General features: G+C 38.7%; 1 protein-coding gene across 3 annotated transcripts in view; it reads right to left on the bottom strand.

Moving 5' to 3' along the window:
* ZNF385D (zinc finger protein 385D) overlaps positions 1–16,552 on the bottom strand; it is a 423,741-nt gene that overhangs the window by 406,457 nt on the left and 732 nt on the right. Inside the window, exon 1 of one of the 3 annotated variants that reach the window (XM_042042822.1) lies at positions 16,332–16,453. The exons of 1 other annotated variant lie outside the window; for it this stretch is intronic. In XM_042042822.1, the coding sequence (XP_041898756.1) occupies positions 16,332–16,434 (103 nt within the window). In that variant the 5' untranslated portion in view covers positions 16,435–16,453. Of the gene's footprint in view, positions 1–16,331; positions 16,454–16,552 lie in introns of those variants that run through there. One more of the 3 variants, XM_042042821.1, reaches the window with a different exon arrangement.

Raw genomic sequence — 16,552 nt, 5'->3', positions numbered from 1 at the left:
TGGGGACATGGCTAAAGACTTTTTGGGAAAATTAGACTAGGAACACATATTTTTTGCCCACAAATCTGGAAAAGATTACTGGATGCGAATGGCTTAGAAGACAGAGTAGAATAAGAAAATATAGGTGGTACTGAAAGTGTTAATAAGCCTAGGACAACCTGGAGAAGGAAGTTTTGTCAGGGAACCAGGAAAAGCAGAAATAAGAGGCTGAGACATACACATGGAAGATTGGAATGAATTACTTCCACGTGTTGCCTGCTTTATGGTAGTGCCATGGACTGCAAGAGGCAATACAGGATCCAGTTCATCTAACCCACTGCCAGTCCTTGTGCTTCTATCTGGCTCTCAAGTAATGTGAGCTGTCACACCATCTCAGCCAGGGATCTGCCATTTTAACCCAGACCACTGGTCTTTTAGGTAGAGCTGTTACCAATTTTACTCTGCTGTAGCTTCCTATGTCTCTGAAGACTCTGCTAGCAAACCCCACCATGTACAGTCTTTACACTGGCGCCTGTTTTGGGGAATTTCCAGAACTATCACAGTGTAGCTAACATTGCTGTTTCCACAAAGGTTTGGAACCACTGACGCCCTTAGGATTTACTTTGATCTTCCTTTGGTTTCCCACAAGTGCTACCCTTGCCTTTCATCCTTTCATTTAGACACATGCACTGCCTGGTGTGCCCCACAGAGCTGCTACAACCCAACATCACAGTATTCTACTGCCTCTTCCCTGACTTCTCCTTTCCTTGCAACAAGAACAAAACCAGCGACAACATCAACATCTAAGAGTTCCCCTAGTGCCTGGTTCCATTTCCTCTGAAACATCCCAAATGCCAGGCTAATTCCAAAGACATTCTTGTTTAGTGATATCTTCTGGCAGATACAAAAAGTTCTAGGTGCAGCCCAACTATCTCTGTGCGAGAATCGTATTTCTGAACTTACAAGAGAAAAAAACAAACAAAATGAAACAAACAAACAAAAAAAACCCCAACACATCTCCCTTTCAGCCTGGACTGCTCAGTAGGTATATTTTTCATGAGTAGTGACAATCACTCTTTGTTCACTACTTGCTCAGTGTTAACTGGGCTATTGAAAGATGCAGGTCTTCTATGGTTTTCTGTTTTCTTACAGGTACTACTAAAACAAGTTGCTCATTTAGTTATCCTAGTAGCTAATCTAATGATTTGAACTTTATGTGGGAAAAGCTGCCCTCACTGTTTTCCTCTATGTTTTAAAAAATAGATAAATTCCACAGATATACAAACATGCAACAGTTTCACTTTATGAATTACATTTTTCACAAACCATCGTATTCCTCCTGGGAGACCTGTCAGTTTCCATAGGCAGAGATACCCAAAGACTTTCAGTTCAGGATTCTCATTTGCTTCCTGGCTTTGATTAAAGGAAAACTAAAACACTCTCTCTCTGCTGTTTTATTCTGTGATTAGGACATTTGTCAAATACATTTTTCAACTGATGAACTGGAATGATCATTATTGCTGACCACTGTATATTGTACGCATTTTTGCTTTTTGGTCCAGTTAAATATTTTCTCTTTTCCACATCTCATTTGTAAATATACTACACTCACATTGTGCAGGCTCAGTTGCAGAATGTTCTGTATCTGGAAATAAAACCTCGTGTGTGAGGCTTTGGTGTCCTAATTCTACTGTTTTGTTACACTCTTTGCTATCACCCTCCTTATCACTGCTATCATATTTCTTTCATCACTTAAAAATATTGCACACTTGCTAAAGTAAATTGTTTACTCAAAAAGATATTGATAAGCAATTTTACAAAGTGCCAACAACATTCAAGCCCTATGCATTCAGATTTGATCACATGCTACTTTTCCCCAGAGTACATATATCTTTCTGCACACTCAAAAACCTATTACCTTACCTCAGTAAATTCCTTGGATACCTGTTCCCATTTCTCAGATGCAAATAACCACTGTGCAGACACTGCCTATAGGTCCCTGTATGTTTAAATCATTAAATTCAGCACTTCACTCACTGCCAGAAAACCACTTACAACTGGTTGAGTCAGGCATTGCTGCATCCCCTCTCATATGGAGTTGTGCACATTCTTTTCCACAACAGGCACTCCATTCTTATACATCAATATTTAATTTATACATGGATATAACATATATAAAAAATAATTTATATGTTGTATAGAATTCAAGTTTTTATAGGAATTGTGTTGGTTTCAGTAATAATCTCTCAAAAAATCTCAGGCAGTTTATTTTCAGCTGAAAAAATCTTTACCGTCCTTCACCTAAACCAGCAATAGCATAATTCCAAGCTAATTAAAAGTCAGCTACATGCTAGCATGAACAATGATGGTTATCACTTTTGCCTGAATGCTGAACATAAATGCAACACATCCCCATTTGTTAACTCCAGCTCAGCTTTGTATTTGCCCATGCACATTGCAATTCCCTCCTACCAGAAGATTTTCTTCAGGCCCATGGACCATTTGATGCTATTGTGCACTGGTAGGACCAGCTCAGTCCAAGTGTTCCGCTTCAGTGGGGGACAGATGTGATGTTTTACTCCTACATCAAATAATTTGGCTGTCAAGGCATACAAAATTAATTCTAAGTGCAGGGGAAAAAATATACTCTCTGAAGTGGAAAAGCTTGCCAAAGGGAAAAGTAGCATTAATAAGGAACTTGCACTGCTCATTTGCTGCATGCAACTTTTCAATTTGCTTCTCAAAGTTCTGTAACAGCATGTCCAGAGAGAACCGAAAAGGCAGCTGGATGAAACTGTCAGAAACAATGACCCAATAGAAAAGGTTCTTACCATTTGTCAGTGATGAGCACTAATGCAGTCCTTCCCTACCCCCACAAAATCTGTGGGAATGTCCTAAATCAGATTCTCTCTATCAGCAATTTCCAGAGTTCTCTAACTCATGTGTACCCAAAACAACAAAGACCTCTTCCAACAGCAACATCAAGGAAAACAGCAGCTTCCCAAGAGGACAATCATCACCAGCACTTCTCTGTACATCTCATGATTGGAGTTTGGGCTTGAAGTGTATAGTTAGGAGCATGGTTTCCTCAGAATCTTCTGTTCTATCTCTGAAGCTATACCCAGAAAGTTTACTATGTTTGATCTTCCTGGAGTTATTGGCATAAAACCAAGAGAAAGCAGAGAAAGCATAAATGAAAATTACAGGACTATTATATAAGCAAGTGTGGAATTTGGAGCTCATTGGGCTGACAATTTTGACTCTCATTACAATTGTGAAGAAAAAAATGGAATAATTTCACACACATGAAAACCATCACAAATTTCTTTAAGAAAATTAACATTTATATCTCAGCCATATATATACACATATATATATATATATATATATATAAATAATTAGAAAACTCTGTAGTATGCCAGATGGACATTTGAATACACAGGTGGCAGGAACACCAAATCCTGAAAAGGAAAGGCAAAGGCTTAAGCAGGAGGGGAAAAACCACATTTAAATTCTTGTCTCTGACAGTGAAGCTCAGATTTAACTGAAGTTATGGGAACTGAATAAAGGGGAAGAATTTTTGGAACAGTAAAAACATGGAAATTAGTGTATCATGAAAAGAAGAGTGAGAGAAAGAAAGAAAATATGGCAGTGTATTTAGAGTATTTCTCCTCCCAAGATTAAGTACAGGCAGATAGGCTACAATGGGATAATGCCAAAATTATAAATAAGAATATAAAAACTAAAGGAGAGACACAGCCAGGTAAAATTATTCAAGGAAAGAAAAAAAAGCTTTATTAAATGAAACACGACTGATTACAGCTTATAGTTTGGGCAACATTTCTTTATTCCACACGCACCGGTTGCACTTCACCTGGGTATGCTCGTCGTTTTGTGTGTATCTCCAACCTTCTATTTTGAATATTTTTACCATTAATTTGACCTGTAAGATTATGCAGAGGATGGCTTAAAAAGCAAAGAGAAAGGATTTTTCCACTTTGATGGGAAGCAAAATAGATACAGAAATTATGCAGCCAACACATGCATACAAAACAGTGAAAAAAAACCCCAAATCATGAACAGGCTTTTGCTAAATGCAGCTGTTAAACATATTTTCATTCACTTAACTATAAGGTTTTTGTCGACAGCATTAAAATTATTCAGGAATGGCTTTATTTAGGAATGAAAATTATATCCACAGGTCGAATATTTATTATTTAGATCTTATTTGGAACAGTATGTTATCAACCTCTTGGGAAACAGAATAACTAGTCAAGTTGACATCAAATTCATTTCCTAAAATATTAAGAAGCAGGTAACAAATAAGCCTTTTACTTGCCTTTTTTGAGAGGGAAAAAAATAATAAACATCTCACTTGTTAACAGATGCACCTGAAAATGGCCTGAAACTAGGCAGCTTTATGCTTCAAAGTTATTCACACTTCACAAATAAAATTTCACCTCACCAAGGAGTAAGGAGAGAAACAACAATTCTACTATGTTATAGACTTTTATATCAAGATATTTACTGCCATTCTATCACTGTCAAATCTGATTATAAACCCAGGATCAGCAAACAGGAGATTAAAGGCTCATCTGAGAAGATGGAACAAATTAAATTGATGAAAACTGTCCAGACTGTGTCAGTTTCACAGGAACCACCATCCAGATGGAGGGACTATCAGAATATTGGAATTACAGATACGAGTACGCTCATTCTCTCTCTGCCTTTGAAATGTAAATGAAAACTGCTAGAATTGTTGAATAGAAAGTGCTCATTTTATATATATACCTACATAGATATAGATATATATAAGATACATATCTAGTGTAAGTCTCCTCACATTAACCAGCTTTGGCACAGGATCAGCATTATATTAAACGGAGATCCTTGCTGATCCTTGGGCTTTCTCTGCTCTTATTGAAGAATTTTTTCTCTATAGGCATTATAGGCATTCAATTTCTGTTCCGTAAGAAAAGGAAGTACTTATTGCTGTGTGGTCTGGCACACAGGTACTTAAGTTGCTCCATGAGCACTAAGGTCATTTGAGTGTTTGTCTAACTGAAGCTGCTTTTGAGAAGCCACAGACCAAAGGAAAGAACTGGCCAGATACAAAAGACTAGAAGTAAAAGTTTATGTATATAATCTCTATTGGATGGATGGCTGAAGGGTTAAAGAGCAAGATTTTATTACTCAACAAGAAAAAGGAGTGTGTGCCATTCTGTCAACCATCCAACTAAAACAAAATAAGTGACAGTCCACTCTTCTGGATGCTACAATGAGATTTGCATTTCCCAATTACTTTTTACTGATACTACAGTTAGCACCCAACTATGTTGTGAATATGCAAGATAAAAACGGATATCCTTCAACTACCTGATGCTCTCTGAGACCATGGTATTTCTGAGCAGGTATAAATCTATTACAGAACATAAAGTTGTCTCAGCCCCTATAAGCAAACAAAGTGATACATTTGAAGTCTCCCCTTCCAAGAATGACGCCTCAGAGAGAAGGCAGACACTCACACAGAGGTACTCCATACAGTGCCTAATTCTAATTTGGGGGTACATGGGCCCAAGTACGTGCCTGTTCCTTCATGCACAAGAGCAGGTGCAAGTACAATCAGGGCACTGTCTCTTACAGCATGCAAGAGTCTCTCCCAGAAATGTGCTGGGTGTAGGAGTAGTGGATCATCAGGACAGAGCAAGTCTAATTTCATTCTCTGTGAACTGCAAATGCAATTTCTTTTGCTGCATCCTGGGAAAAGTACAGCAGCAAAACTATCCTCCCACAGTGGATTTACTAAAGTGATTTTTTAAAAATGAATGGAAAGAGAGAAAAAGAAACCTTATGCAGAATAAAACTCCATTACTTGTATATATTTTCAATTATACTGTCTAAAATGGAAATTCTACTCTGACATCTTAAAAGAATTTATTATCTTTCAGCTATCAGTAAAGATTAAAAAAATAAAAGTTCCAGGGGGATGGGTAGTGTATCACTACACAGAAAGCTAGAATAATCACTTTCCCTGTCCTTCCCATCCTCCCACATTTTCCTTTATGGGTTATTCTGCTTTTACTGCCTACATTCTTCACCTGAAGTCAAACCCTCTGTTTATGGCATCACAGTGGTTGCTGTGGAGGTTATTACGATGTTCAAAGCCAAAAATGATGAGTTCAAGTTTGGAATGAGCAGTAGTATCTCATGAAATGTTTCTAAAGGAGTAGGAGATATTAAAGAAAAAAAAAAAAGAAATAAAAACAGAGCACATACATTGAAAACAAATTAATTAACTTCCTAAATGACTGTTTGCCATCAACTCTAATTATCACAACTGTTTTCAGATATACTACTCCAATAGTGATAGAGACTAAGTGCTAAACTATACATATGGAAACAAGCACACAACAGGAACAGGCAGCGCTAACACAGATGGCAGCAGAGTTCCCAGCCACGCTGCTCAGGAGTGCCTGCTGTGATTGCTGTCGTCTTCTGTAGCAAAAACATACAAACGACAAAGTGTGGTAAACACAGACACGCACTGTGCAGCGCTGCTCTGACAATGAAAGCTCTTCATGGCACCCTTCATACCCTACATTTCTCTGTGCCAGCTTCAAGTCTCCGTAAGTTATGACCAGAGAACACACATTCCTGAAAAAGCTATTAGTTCATTGCAATTCCTTCTACTGTATGGATTGGCTTCACACACCCTTTCTCAAACACAGACACGTTTTAAAAAACAGCTGTTGAAGTATGAATGCTAACTCTCAAGAAACACGTAAAATATTAGAAATGGGAGAAATCCATCTTGGGATTTGCATCACAAATTCAGCCACTGCCCAATTTTCACAACTTTGATAGCAGATAGAGTTCTTATTTTTTCCCTACATTAGGAAAATCATAAATTACTTCTATTTACTGAACTAGTTGCTCAACCATCTTTTGCCCCTAGCTTTGACACCTGAAGTATTACCAGGAGTGTAGGCTTCAAGGAAAACCATTGATCAAAGATTTCTGAATCATATCTGCTTACCCATCTACTTGATAAAAACAAAACCTGCGAAAAGCAGTGGGACGAAGATAAAATCAGATGTCAGATTTAAAGAAAACAAAACAACAAAAAAAATACTTGAGGACAAGACAAGGAAGAGAAAAAATCCCAAGGTCTTATTAAAATATTATTAAATAAGAAAGTGAGTCTCTAAACAATTTTTTAACATGAGTGCCTTGAGACTGCTGGTAGACCAATGTATCCTATGACATGACTGCAGAAGCATTAACAAATTAATTATACCAAATAGCTGAATTAATTAGGATATGTGAGACAATGGCAGTTAATACCAAAAGTTATAATGTGCTTTGTAAAGAAAAACAGTACTCTTTTATATCAGGAAAATATATTACCAGCAAGGTTGTACTACTGCATGCAGGCTATGTTGCATGGAACTTTCTTACATAGGAATATTGTTGGAAAATAGTAAAAATCACTTGTAGGCTTGTACAGAAGAAGATACCAGGACATAAAGATGCAGTGGAGCTGCAGGTTCTTTGTCAGATTCCTTAAGCCAGACACAGGGGACACCTAGAGAAACCCACCCACCCTGTGGGCAGGGTGTCAAGTGGAACATCAGAACCAGCAGCCACACTACTGCTCCAAAGCTGGGAACCTGTGGGGGGCCAAAAAAAAACCCAAATCAAAACAAACAAACCCAAAGAGAACAAAACAAACACACACACACCCCCCACAGATCACCAAAAACAGTAAAGCATTGTCTTTCAGACTCTTTCCATAATGACCAGAGACTTCTGTGCTATAACGGCACTGGAATATTTCAGTTACTCAGGTTGCCAAAACCCTTCTTGTCACAAAATCTTACCTGCACTTCTGATTTAGGCAGATAGTTGAATGGCCAGATAGCTGGCCTACTCTTCTGTATTTCTCAAAAAGTTAACTAAGTTCCTAGGTGAACTCAGATAAGGGGTTGCAAGCCTAGGAATAGTTATAATTCTTTTTATTCAAAGCACTATGGATATTAGCAAATTATTAGCTTTCCATGGTATCTTTTCTGGAACATCCTAAAATAAGGCAGCTTGCACTATGTTTTGCAAGTGGTACTTCAGATCATCAGTGGAATCGATTTAGCACCCCTTACACCTGGGCTTATTTCTAGGAAGATGGCCATTACCTAGAACTCACACTTTTCTAAAGTTATCAGGGTCTCTTTGGCATTTTGATGTGAAAAAGTAACTAGTTGCCAGATTTTGTGCATGCCTTCGTTGGATGTTTTCAAGACTGGATTGAAGAAAGCCCTGAGCAACCTAGTCTGATCTCACAGCTGACACAGAGCAGGAAACTGGACTAGAGATCTTCCTTAGGATCCTTCCAACCTGAATCATTCTGCATATTCCTCAGGTTTCCACTGGATATGCTGAATACAATCAGAATTTAATGGATCTAAATATTTTAACTAGATCTTAAAAAAACCCAAAACAAACAAACAAACCCCCACACCAAAGTCATAAAACGATTGTCTAAATATATCAATAAATAATTTTGCCACTTTCATTTTATGCTGAGAAAATCATAAAATGGAGTTTGAGTTTGCAGAATACAAAAGCCTTGGGCTAAAAATGTCCATCTGCCATCAAACTGGCACTGTGTTGGTGCAGGAATAAGTGGGAAAATAAGCTAGTCAAGGATGTAGCTTCAGCTTAACCCTCCCTGCAATGAAACAACTGCTCAATGCTGCTAAGAACTCTGAAAAACTCAGGTGTTACTTAATCATCTCTTCTGTGAGATCATTTGTGTGCTCACTCCCTGGAACAAGTGCCAAAACAGAAGAATTCAGAAAGCCTGAAAAATCAGCTCACTGATCTGGTGCATACAGCAAGCAGCTACAGCCCATGAGATCAAACCCTTCCAAGATCAGAATCTCACTCCAGTCACTACCGTTTCTGTAAGGTGATCTTTTTCCCTCCTTTACATTTGCAACATAGTCCTCTCCCAAAAATTAAAGTAATTGAGCTAGGACTAGCTTTTCAGCCTGGACATTAAGAAAACAAACACTACAACCACAAACAAAAAAACCCCAACAATATATGCTGCTGTTCTAATCAGATTATTACCGCTTCTCAGTGAAAAATAACAAGACATCCTCCACAACTGCACAATGAATAAAAACAGTGGTAAATTCTTTCTTGCTTCATTGGAACTTGCCTTTGTAGGCCACATGCTCAAAGCAATTTAGGCTGCACCCAGCAGTACCATTAACACAAACAACTGACCATCCCTCAGGCTACTTCAGCGTTAACTGAAATCAATACCTGGACTGGGAGCAGTCCTGCCCTAGAGAATCTACAGAATTCCAACGTCATCAGGACTGGAAAAGACCGTGTTTCCCTAAAACATATATTGTGTTCTATAGAAAACCACTTTCCTTTGGTTTTTAAATGGATTTACATGCTTGAATATCTCTTGGAATTCCAAGTAGCTAGAAAGCCAAAAAGTCACACCTCTAAGTTAAAAATTGAATATTGTGTTCCCGTTCCCCCTAATTCGGGTTTGAACATTACAAGCCACTCATTAATGACGTCAGGACTTGATTATGAAGATGTCTTATATTTTAAAATGATGCAGAAGTCTTGAAACATTCTGCCCATCCCAGAATACAGCATCTCATCTGTTCTGCAGTCCTGCTGATATGAATGTTTTGCAGGGGTCCCTTGATCTCTCTGTGTACAGCTTCTCATTACAGAACCTCCTCTCACTTACCTCCTAAAAAATTTTACTCACACCCACTTCTTGTCTAGCAGCAACCATGACGTCCCACATGAAACCACAGCGCCTATCAGCCGAAGAGATGAAACTGATGAGGACATCTGGTTACACTACACAAATTTACTCAACCCAACTTCTGGAGAAGGAGTATCTCTTCTCAACCTCCCATTCCTCCCCCTCACTACAAATGCCAGCAGTTAAGACAGCTCTGTAGTTTCAGAGCTCCAGAGTGATAAGCATTGAACAAAACACTGGAATGGTTTGTACAGCAAAGCGCAATGCAGTCATTGACTATAACAACTCTTTTTTCTTGCTTTTTTTCCACAGGCTCTTGGGTTCATTATCACAAACTACCAATTCTACTTTAATCTGCCTTCAGGAGAAAGTTCTACCCACTAATTCCTACTCCTCGTTTCTACTTTTTGATGCTTTCCACAGGAATGTGGCATCAACACCTCAATGAAAATTGGTCATAAAGAGCACACAAAAAATATTCTTAGACATTACAGTGCACAAGACAAGATCACAAGGCCATCTTAAAAAGAACACATTTTACACAGTACTTTGGGCTTATTTATTAAGTAGATCCTTCAGTATTTGCCTTCCAAATGCAACAAAGTTTTTTTCATGGAATTAAGCAAAATACTCTCAATGATACTTACTACTACATAATTAAGGCAAATGCTATTTAATGAGTCAAGGAACTGCCAGTAAATCCCTTTTTAATAAAAGGGCATTTATTTTCAAAATGCTGCTTAAATAGCAGCCAGAATGCTATCTCCAAGCCCACTCACAAGGCAAGAGGTATAAATTTGCGTTTGCTGGCACAGCCTCCCTGCCCTGTAGCCCATGGTGCTTCCTTTGCACCATGTCACTTCTCTAAATTATTCAAAGAATGCCATTATAGTTTTGATTCACTTGCTATTTAATGCTTCAATATTTTAATCAGCACCAATTTAAAATCCATCAACAAAACAGAATATGTCAAAGTGAATGTACAATAACAATATTCCTTGTTCAACTGTTACAGGAAATATTACAGCCCCTACACAGTGCCATATGCATGAAGACAGAAAATGAAAATGCTACCTTACAGTTTCATGAGAAAACAAGTTGAACCCTTAGAAGATAAAGACATTCCAGGTCTGGTGATGGCTTATGCTTCTACTGCTCAGAACAGCACTGGGAATAGCCCAAATTCATATGGGAAAGCTGTCAGGAGTTGCCACAGTTCCAATCAATTATTAAGGCAACATGATAAAACAAATTCAGTGCATAAACAGGCATTCCAACTGTAGTTAATGGTCAAGATGATTCATTGTTTTAACATGGCAAGGCTAAATGGAAAGACAAAGGCAGAGATGTTAAATTGAATATTAGGACTGGAAACTTCCAGAGGCAAGTATTAAATGCCCCTGAGCCAGGGTTATTCAAAATATAAAATATTTCAGAATGTACTGAAATGAGATAGTTTCTATAGTTCTGTCAGAGTAATCATTTCACCTAGCTTCAGAATTTTCAACAGCAAAAGCCAAATGATCAGGAAAGTCATTCTTTTTTTTTCCCTTTAAGATCACACCTTGTACTTCCCAGCAAGGTGACTTATGACTCTGTCTGATTAAAACTACCCACATATTCTGTAAAAAGAAAAAAAAGAAGTCAGAAAAGTATATCTGGGTATGAAATGGAAGGGAAGTCTTTGGTTTCCTAACTACATTTCTGTGCCAAAATTAGATCTAAATAAATATCATAAAACTGTATTTGGAGTGTGCTTCTAAGATCTAGTGGGTGGGTTTGTCATTATATCATAAATTCAAATTTAGAATAATCCATGGATTTTTAGCTCTGATTACTTCTCTCTAATTGTGGAAGTTATAATTCTAGGTTTTATCAGTTTCATAAATATCCTCATCTATGAATGAGGCATCCACTAGTTGTATTACCTTTTTTACAATGAATTAATTTGAAAAACAAAGCAAAAGAAACAAATAAACAATTTTTTTACAAACAAACAGAAACAACCACAGAAAGAGGTAACAGCTAGCACTTACATCAAAGGACAAAGGGAAAGGCTAATCAAGTTAAAATATGTTTGGCAAACCAACCTCTCTTGTTCTCCAGGCCAAAAGCCTTACCCATCCAATTGTTTGGAAAGCCATGCCTTCAGAGCAAGGTCTGCATTACACAGTACACTCCCTTACTAACAAGACTCCAAAAGTGGCTGAAGCATCAAAGTGTCAGTAGATGTAAAAAAAAATAATGTCAATGTTCATACATTCCATACAGGCTACAAAAATATTTCAATATTAAAAGTCTACCTGCAGTTTATTCCAGCTGATCACAGAAAATACTTTCTTGCTTCAAGAAGAAAACTTCTATTACTTTATATTAAGCACATACACATATATATAAAAACACCTACATTAATTTCACACATTTACTTTCACAAATACTACAATAAGGCACACGTAAAAAGTGAGGTGAGAGAACTATGCCTCGAGCAAAACAGAAGATTTGGTTATGACTACCTCAATACGACCAACAACGTTATTTCCCAGGAGACAGAGAAGGAAGAAAAGGAAAAACCAACAGAAAATACTGAAGCACATTCTTGAATATTTCAAGAAGAAATGTACAAAGATGAGAATATCTGAAAGTGGAAAGCTCAAGCACAATTTAATTGCCTTACTGTTAACTGTGGAATTAATTCACTGCAGGAGCAACCTGGGTGTTTGCACATGGGCATGCAACTAAGCTTACACAAGAGGAAAACAATGAACAGGTTTGGGAGGTTTTTTTTCCCTCTCTCTCCATTCTCCCAGCAGTTCAACACAGTTAGAAGAGACCACATCTCTGCAGCAATAATGTGTTGACTTCTACCCTTCCCATACTACAACCTTTCCATCACACCAAGCAAACATGGCAACAACAGCTTTTGTCTTATTCTGTGACAATTCTAGACAGGTAAAGACTAAAATTAGTCAGCAGATCCAGGTAAAAAAGAAGTCTGTGTTGTTAGAGCTCATATTCCTTTATCCAGCCTACCTGGGTATAGTTCAACATATTGGCATAAAACCAACTGAATTCACTGTGCTGGCTGAAGCACAGAGGACTTGTACTTGCCAGTCTAAATATGGCACATTTTGTGAGCTCTTTTTTAAAAAAAAAGAAAATCAAATAAATTAAAAGTAATTGTTTTCTGTCTAAAACTTCACCTACGTGGATACACACACTCCTATACATACATCCAGCACTATTTACTTGTGCTGTTTTTCCCTGGTAACTGTTTTTACCATAGCTTTAAAAGAGTTATAAAACACTGCTTTCTCTCCAGAAGGTATTTCTGGCGGTACCAAGTAATTTAAAACTTGTTTCCGTTTCATAGCTTTTAGTCACAAACTTTCCACATCTACTCCTCAAGGGAGCAGGTTTTCTCATACAAGTATTTCAAAGTTTTCTTAAGCAGCACACTAAAATATTACTTTGTTTACGTATTTTTCATTATGTTACTTCATAACATCTTCTGCCTAAAGAGAATCTGTAATAGAATTCCAGCTGTTGCTGTCCATTCTCAGTTTTCAAGTTCTTTGGAGATTTTACAGGTAAGGTGCCAATGTTAACCCAACACTAAATCATTCAAAAATAAACTTTTTACAAGACTGTTAGTATTCATCATATCAACAGGATCTCAAACTTTTTGTTGGAATCTTGACAAGACTTCATTTACTGTCTAGATCACAATGGGTGGAAATTCTAGTTCAGCTTTATGGTGCTTTACATGGTATGAAACTACAAAACAAGAACCTTTACACACGAGATCACAGGGCAATTTTCATATTTGTATTTTAAAATAAGAGAAAAGTATAAAAAAGTCTCCATAATTCCTCATATAAAAGGTGAGAAGAATGTCAAAGCTGGAAAATATTTGTAACTTGACTCAGTTAAATAGCAGGTTTGCTCAGCTGCAACTCAATATGCACCCTGCCAATTTAGACCCTTAAGTGATGCCCAAATAAACATATCTTAATCCTAACATACACAGAAATATTTTGCATGGTCTTCAGATGGTGTCAATCATAACAGTGCTGTTGAGATCCATAGAGCTATGACACTTTTTACCAATGCAGGCTCGTGGATCACTGAAGTGGTTTTGCAGCAAAAACAGAGATTTGAAAGTATTTCATACAGTTCTTTTGTGAACAGTTCCCACCTAACTTTGATAACTGAATGCATGAGGGTCTGAATGAGTCAAACCTGTCAGTCTGTTTGCTTGTTAAAAACTGTTGGCAGTTCACATACTACAATTTTACTTTTAGGTATATCTTACTTGTAACCCCTCTAATGCTTTTGCTGAAACATTTAAGCAAATTCTCTGTTCCTGCATGATGAATTGATCAATACTGCTTACAAAAGCTGAAATTAACTTAAAAGTCCATTGTTGAAAACAGTGTTTCTGTAACTTTGAAAATTTTGCAAGCATACTAAAGTAATACCACTTCTTTGGTTTTCACCCCAAATATTTCCCTATAGCACACAATCAGTATTAGGGACATGCAAATTACTCTAATTTCATTTTCACCTTACATTTGGAGCTGTTAATTGTTAGTCAGTGATCTGGTAACTAAGTCTAGTACACCTTGCAAGGACAATATAATGGAGTGCTTATTTTTAAATTACAGTTGAAATCTAATCAGGATGCAAAGTGTACAGGCTTCAGTGTAATTCAGTGTTCTGTGTTGTTGCAGCAATTACTTAAATGTGAATTTAGTGTCATATGATTCTTTAGAAAGCAGTTATAAGAAGCAATCCTGATAGACTGAAGCATACTACACCTTTTTCCTTAAGGTAAATTAGAACCTAGTTATTTTATAACTCCCTAATTTTATGGTAGAGCTATCATGATAATATATTTACCATAGCAGCATATGCAGGGCTATAAACTTTGCCACAACTGCACAGCTGAATCAGTCAAATGTTTTCAGTTTGGCCCGACACCTCACGCTACACAGTCTGTTGGTTCAGTTCTGGCTCTTCTTAGGTCAGTGGCAAAATTCCCACCAAATTCACTGCATCCAGAATTTTGGTCTATGTGCCTAGCTACTGTATAATATCCACACATAGCAGGTATACAGCTTAAAGGAATCCTATCAACTATTTTTATCATGTGATAAAATGATACTACCCTATTACCAGCATTACACTTAGCATTAATAGGATAAATATTTACAATAATTTTTAAACAATCACTTTTATTGTCTAACTAGATAACACTTTTTTTTCCCCACAGTATTTATTTTAGAGGGTTTTTGACAACCACTGACAAAATCTTTGCTCCGACTTTTAGTCTGCTTCCTCTTTTGGCTTGTGAAAGGGGCACAAAGAAGCAAAATGAAAAAGAAGATGTTGCTGCAAAAGCACTCTATCTCAGAAATACCCAGGTGACAGTCGGTGGGAGAAATACTGAGCTTCTATTCGTTTCAGACCTGCATTTGGGTGTATTATTTTCCTTAGCAAGCATCTTCTCCAAATGCCAGCACCTGAGATGCCAGGCTCCCTGTCATCCCAACATCTTTGTCATCAAGAGTGCTGCATGAGCTACAGCAATCTGTGGACTTGTAAAGAGCACAAATTACTCCTTCAGCCAAATTAGTTTCTCAGGGAAAGACACAAAGTTACTTTGGGGACGAACATATACAACAACAAACAAACGCAAATTGACGCGGAACTCAAGCACAACTTAAGCTGCTACCTTACCCTTGAAGGATTAGGTCAGAGACTTCTGCAAACACACTTACCCGAACAGTGGATTTAAAACTCAAGGGGGAACACACAGCTAGAACAAACTCTAGAGAGATTTCCAGACATTGCAACCAGATCCACAAACAGTTGGGTTTGTTTCTCAAAGCAGAGAACGGTGACAGCCAAGCGGTACAGTAAGGAAACCGTACATGACAGATTTGGCTCTGGGTAAACCGCATTCAGTGTTTAGCACACAAAGGTCATGAACCTCAACACTTGTTTTCAATAGTTCGTGGAACACCACTCCCTTCTATGTTTTCAAAGTCAGGATCTGATTTTGGGAGAACTGTCTGTGTGCTGCTTAGCCTTGGAAGAGAGCATGTCTCCCCGAACAAGTAAGGGAGGAGGAGACAAGAGCACACAGGGCAAAATTTTCAACAGTGCTTTCCGGGCATTAAGATCATGAAAGCCAAAAGAGACTCTTCCCAGGGTCACTGGCGTTTGCCAGGTTGCAAATGCTTTCTGCAAAAACAATCAAACAAGCCGTTATCAAAGCAAGATGCCAAAACGCGCGCGAACACTGTTCCTCTCCTTTCGCCTCGGCAAATAAAAGACATAAGGCGCAGCTCGGCGGAATTTGGGAGCAAGGAGCTCCTCTCCCTCCGCACCCGCTGGAAGGGAAAGGAGAAAAGGATCCCCCTGCCCCACAGGAGCCGAACGGGTAAAACAAGTCACAGGCAAGTTGGCCTCGAGGCTGCCCCGCGCGGACCTCGGGGCTCCCGTCCCACCTCGGTGGGCGCCCCGCCGAGCCCCGCCGCGGCCGCCCCCTTACCGTGCCGGGGCTGGGGCTTGGCGCCCGGCGGCTTCTCCTTCCTGCCGCCCGCCGCGCTCCGCATCCGCCAGCACGCCGCCCCCCTGCCCAGCGCGCCGGCCATGCCGCGGGCGGCACCGCGATCCCAGCGGGAGAGAGCGGGGGCGGCGGCGGAGCGCGGGTCCCGCTGCCCGGCGGCGGCGGGCGGCAGGAAGAGCGCGGTCCCCGCGGACCCGCCTCCG

Source organism: Corvus kubaryi, unplaced genomic scaffold (assembly GCF_017639235.1).
Source record: "Corvus kubaryi isolate FWS band 111438036 unplaced genomic scaffold, C.kubaryi_AGA036_p1.0 37398, whole genome shotgun sequence".
NCBI classification, from domain to species: Eukaryota; Metazoa; Chordata; class Aves; order Passeriformes; family Corvidae; genus Corvus; species Corvus kubaryi.
This window is presented reverse-complemented; position numbering and strand designations above follow the sequence as displayed.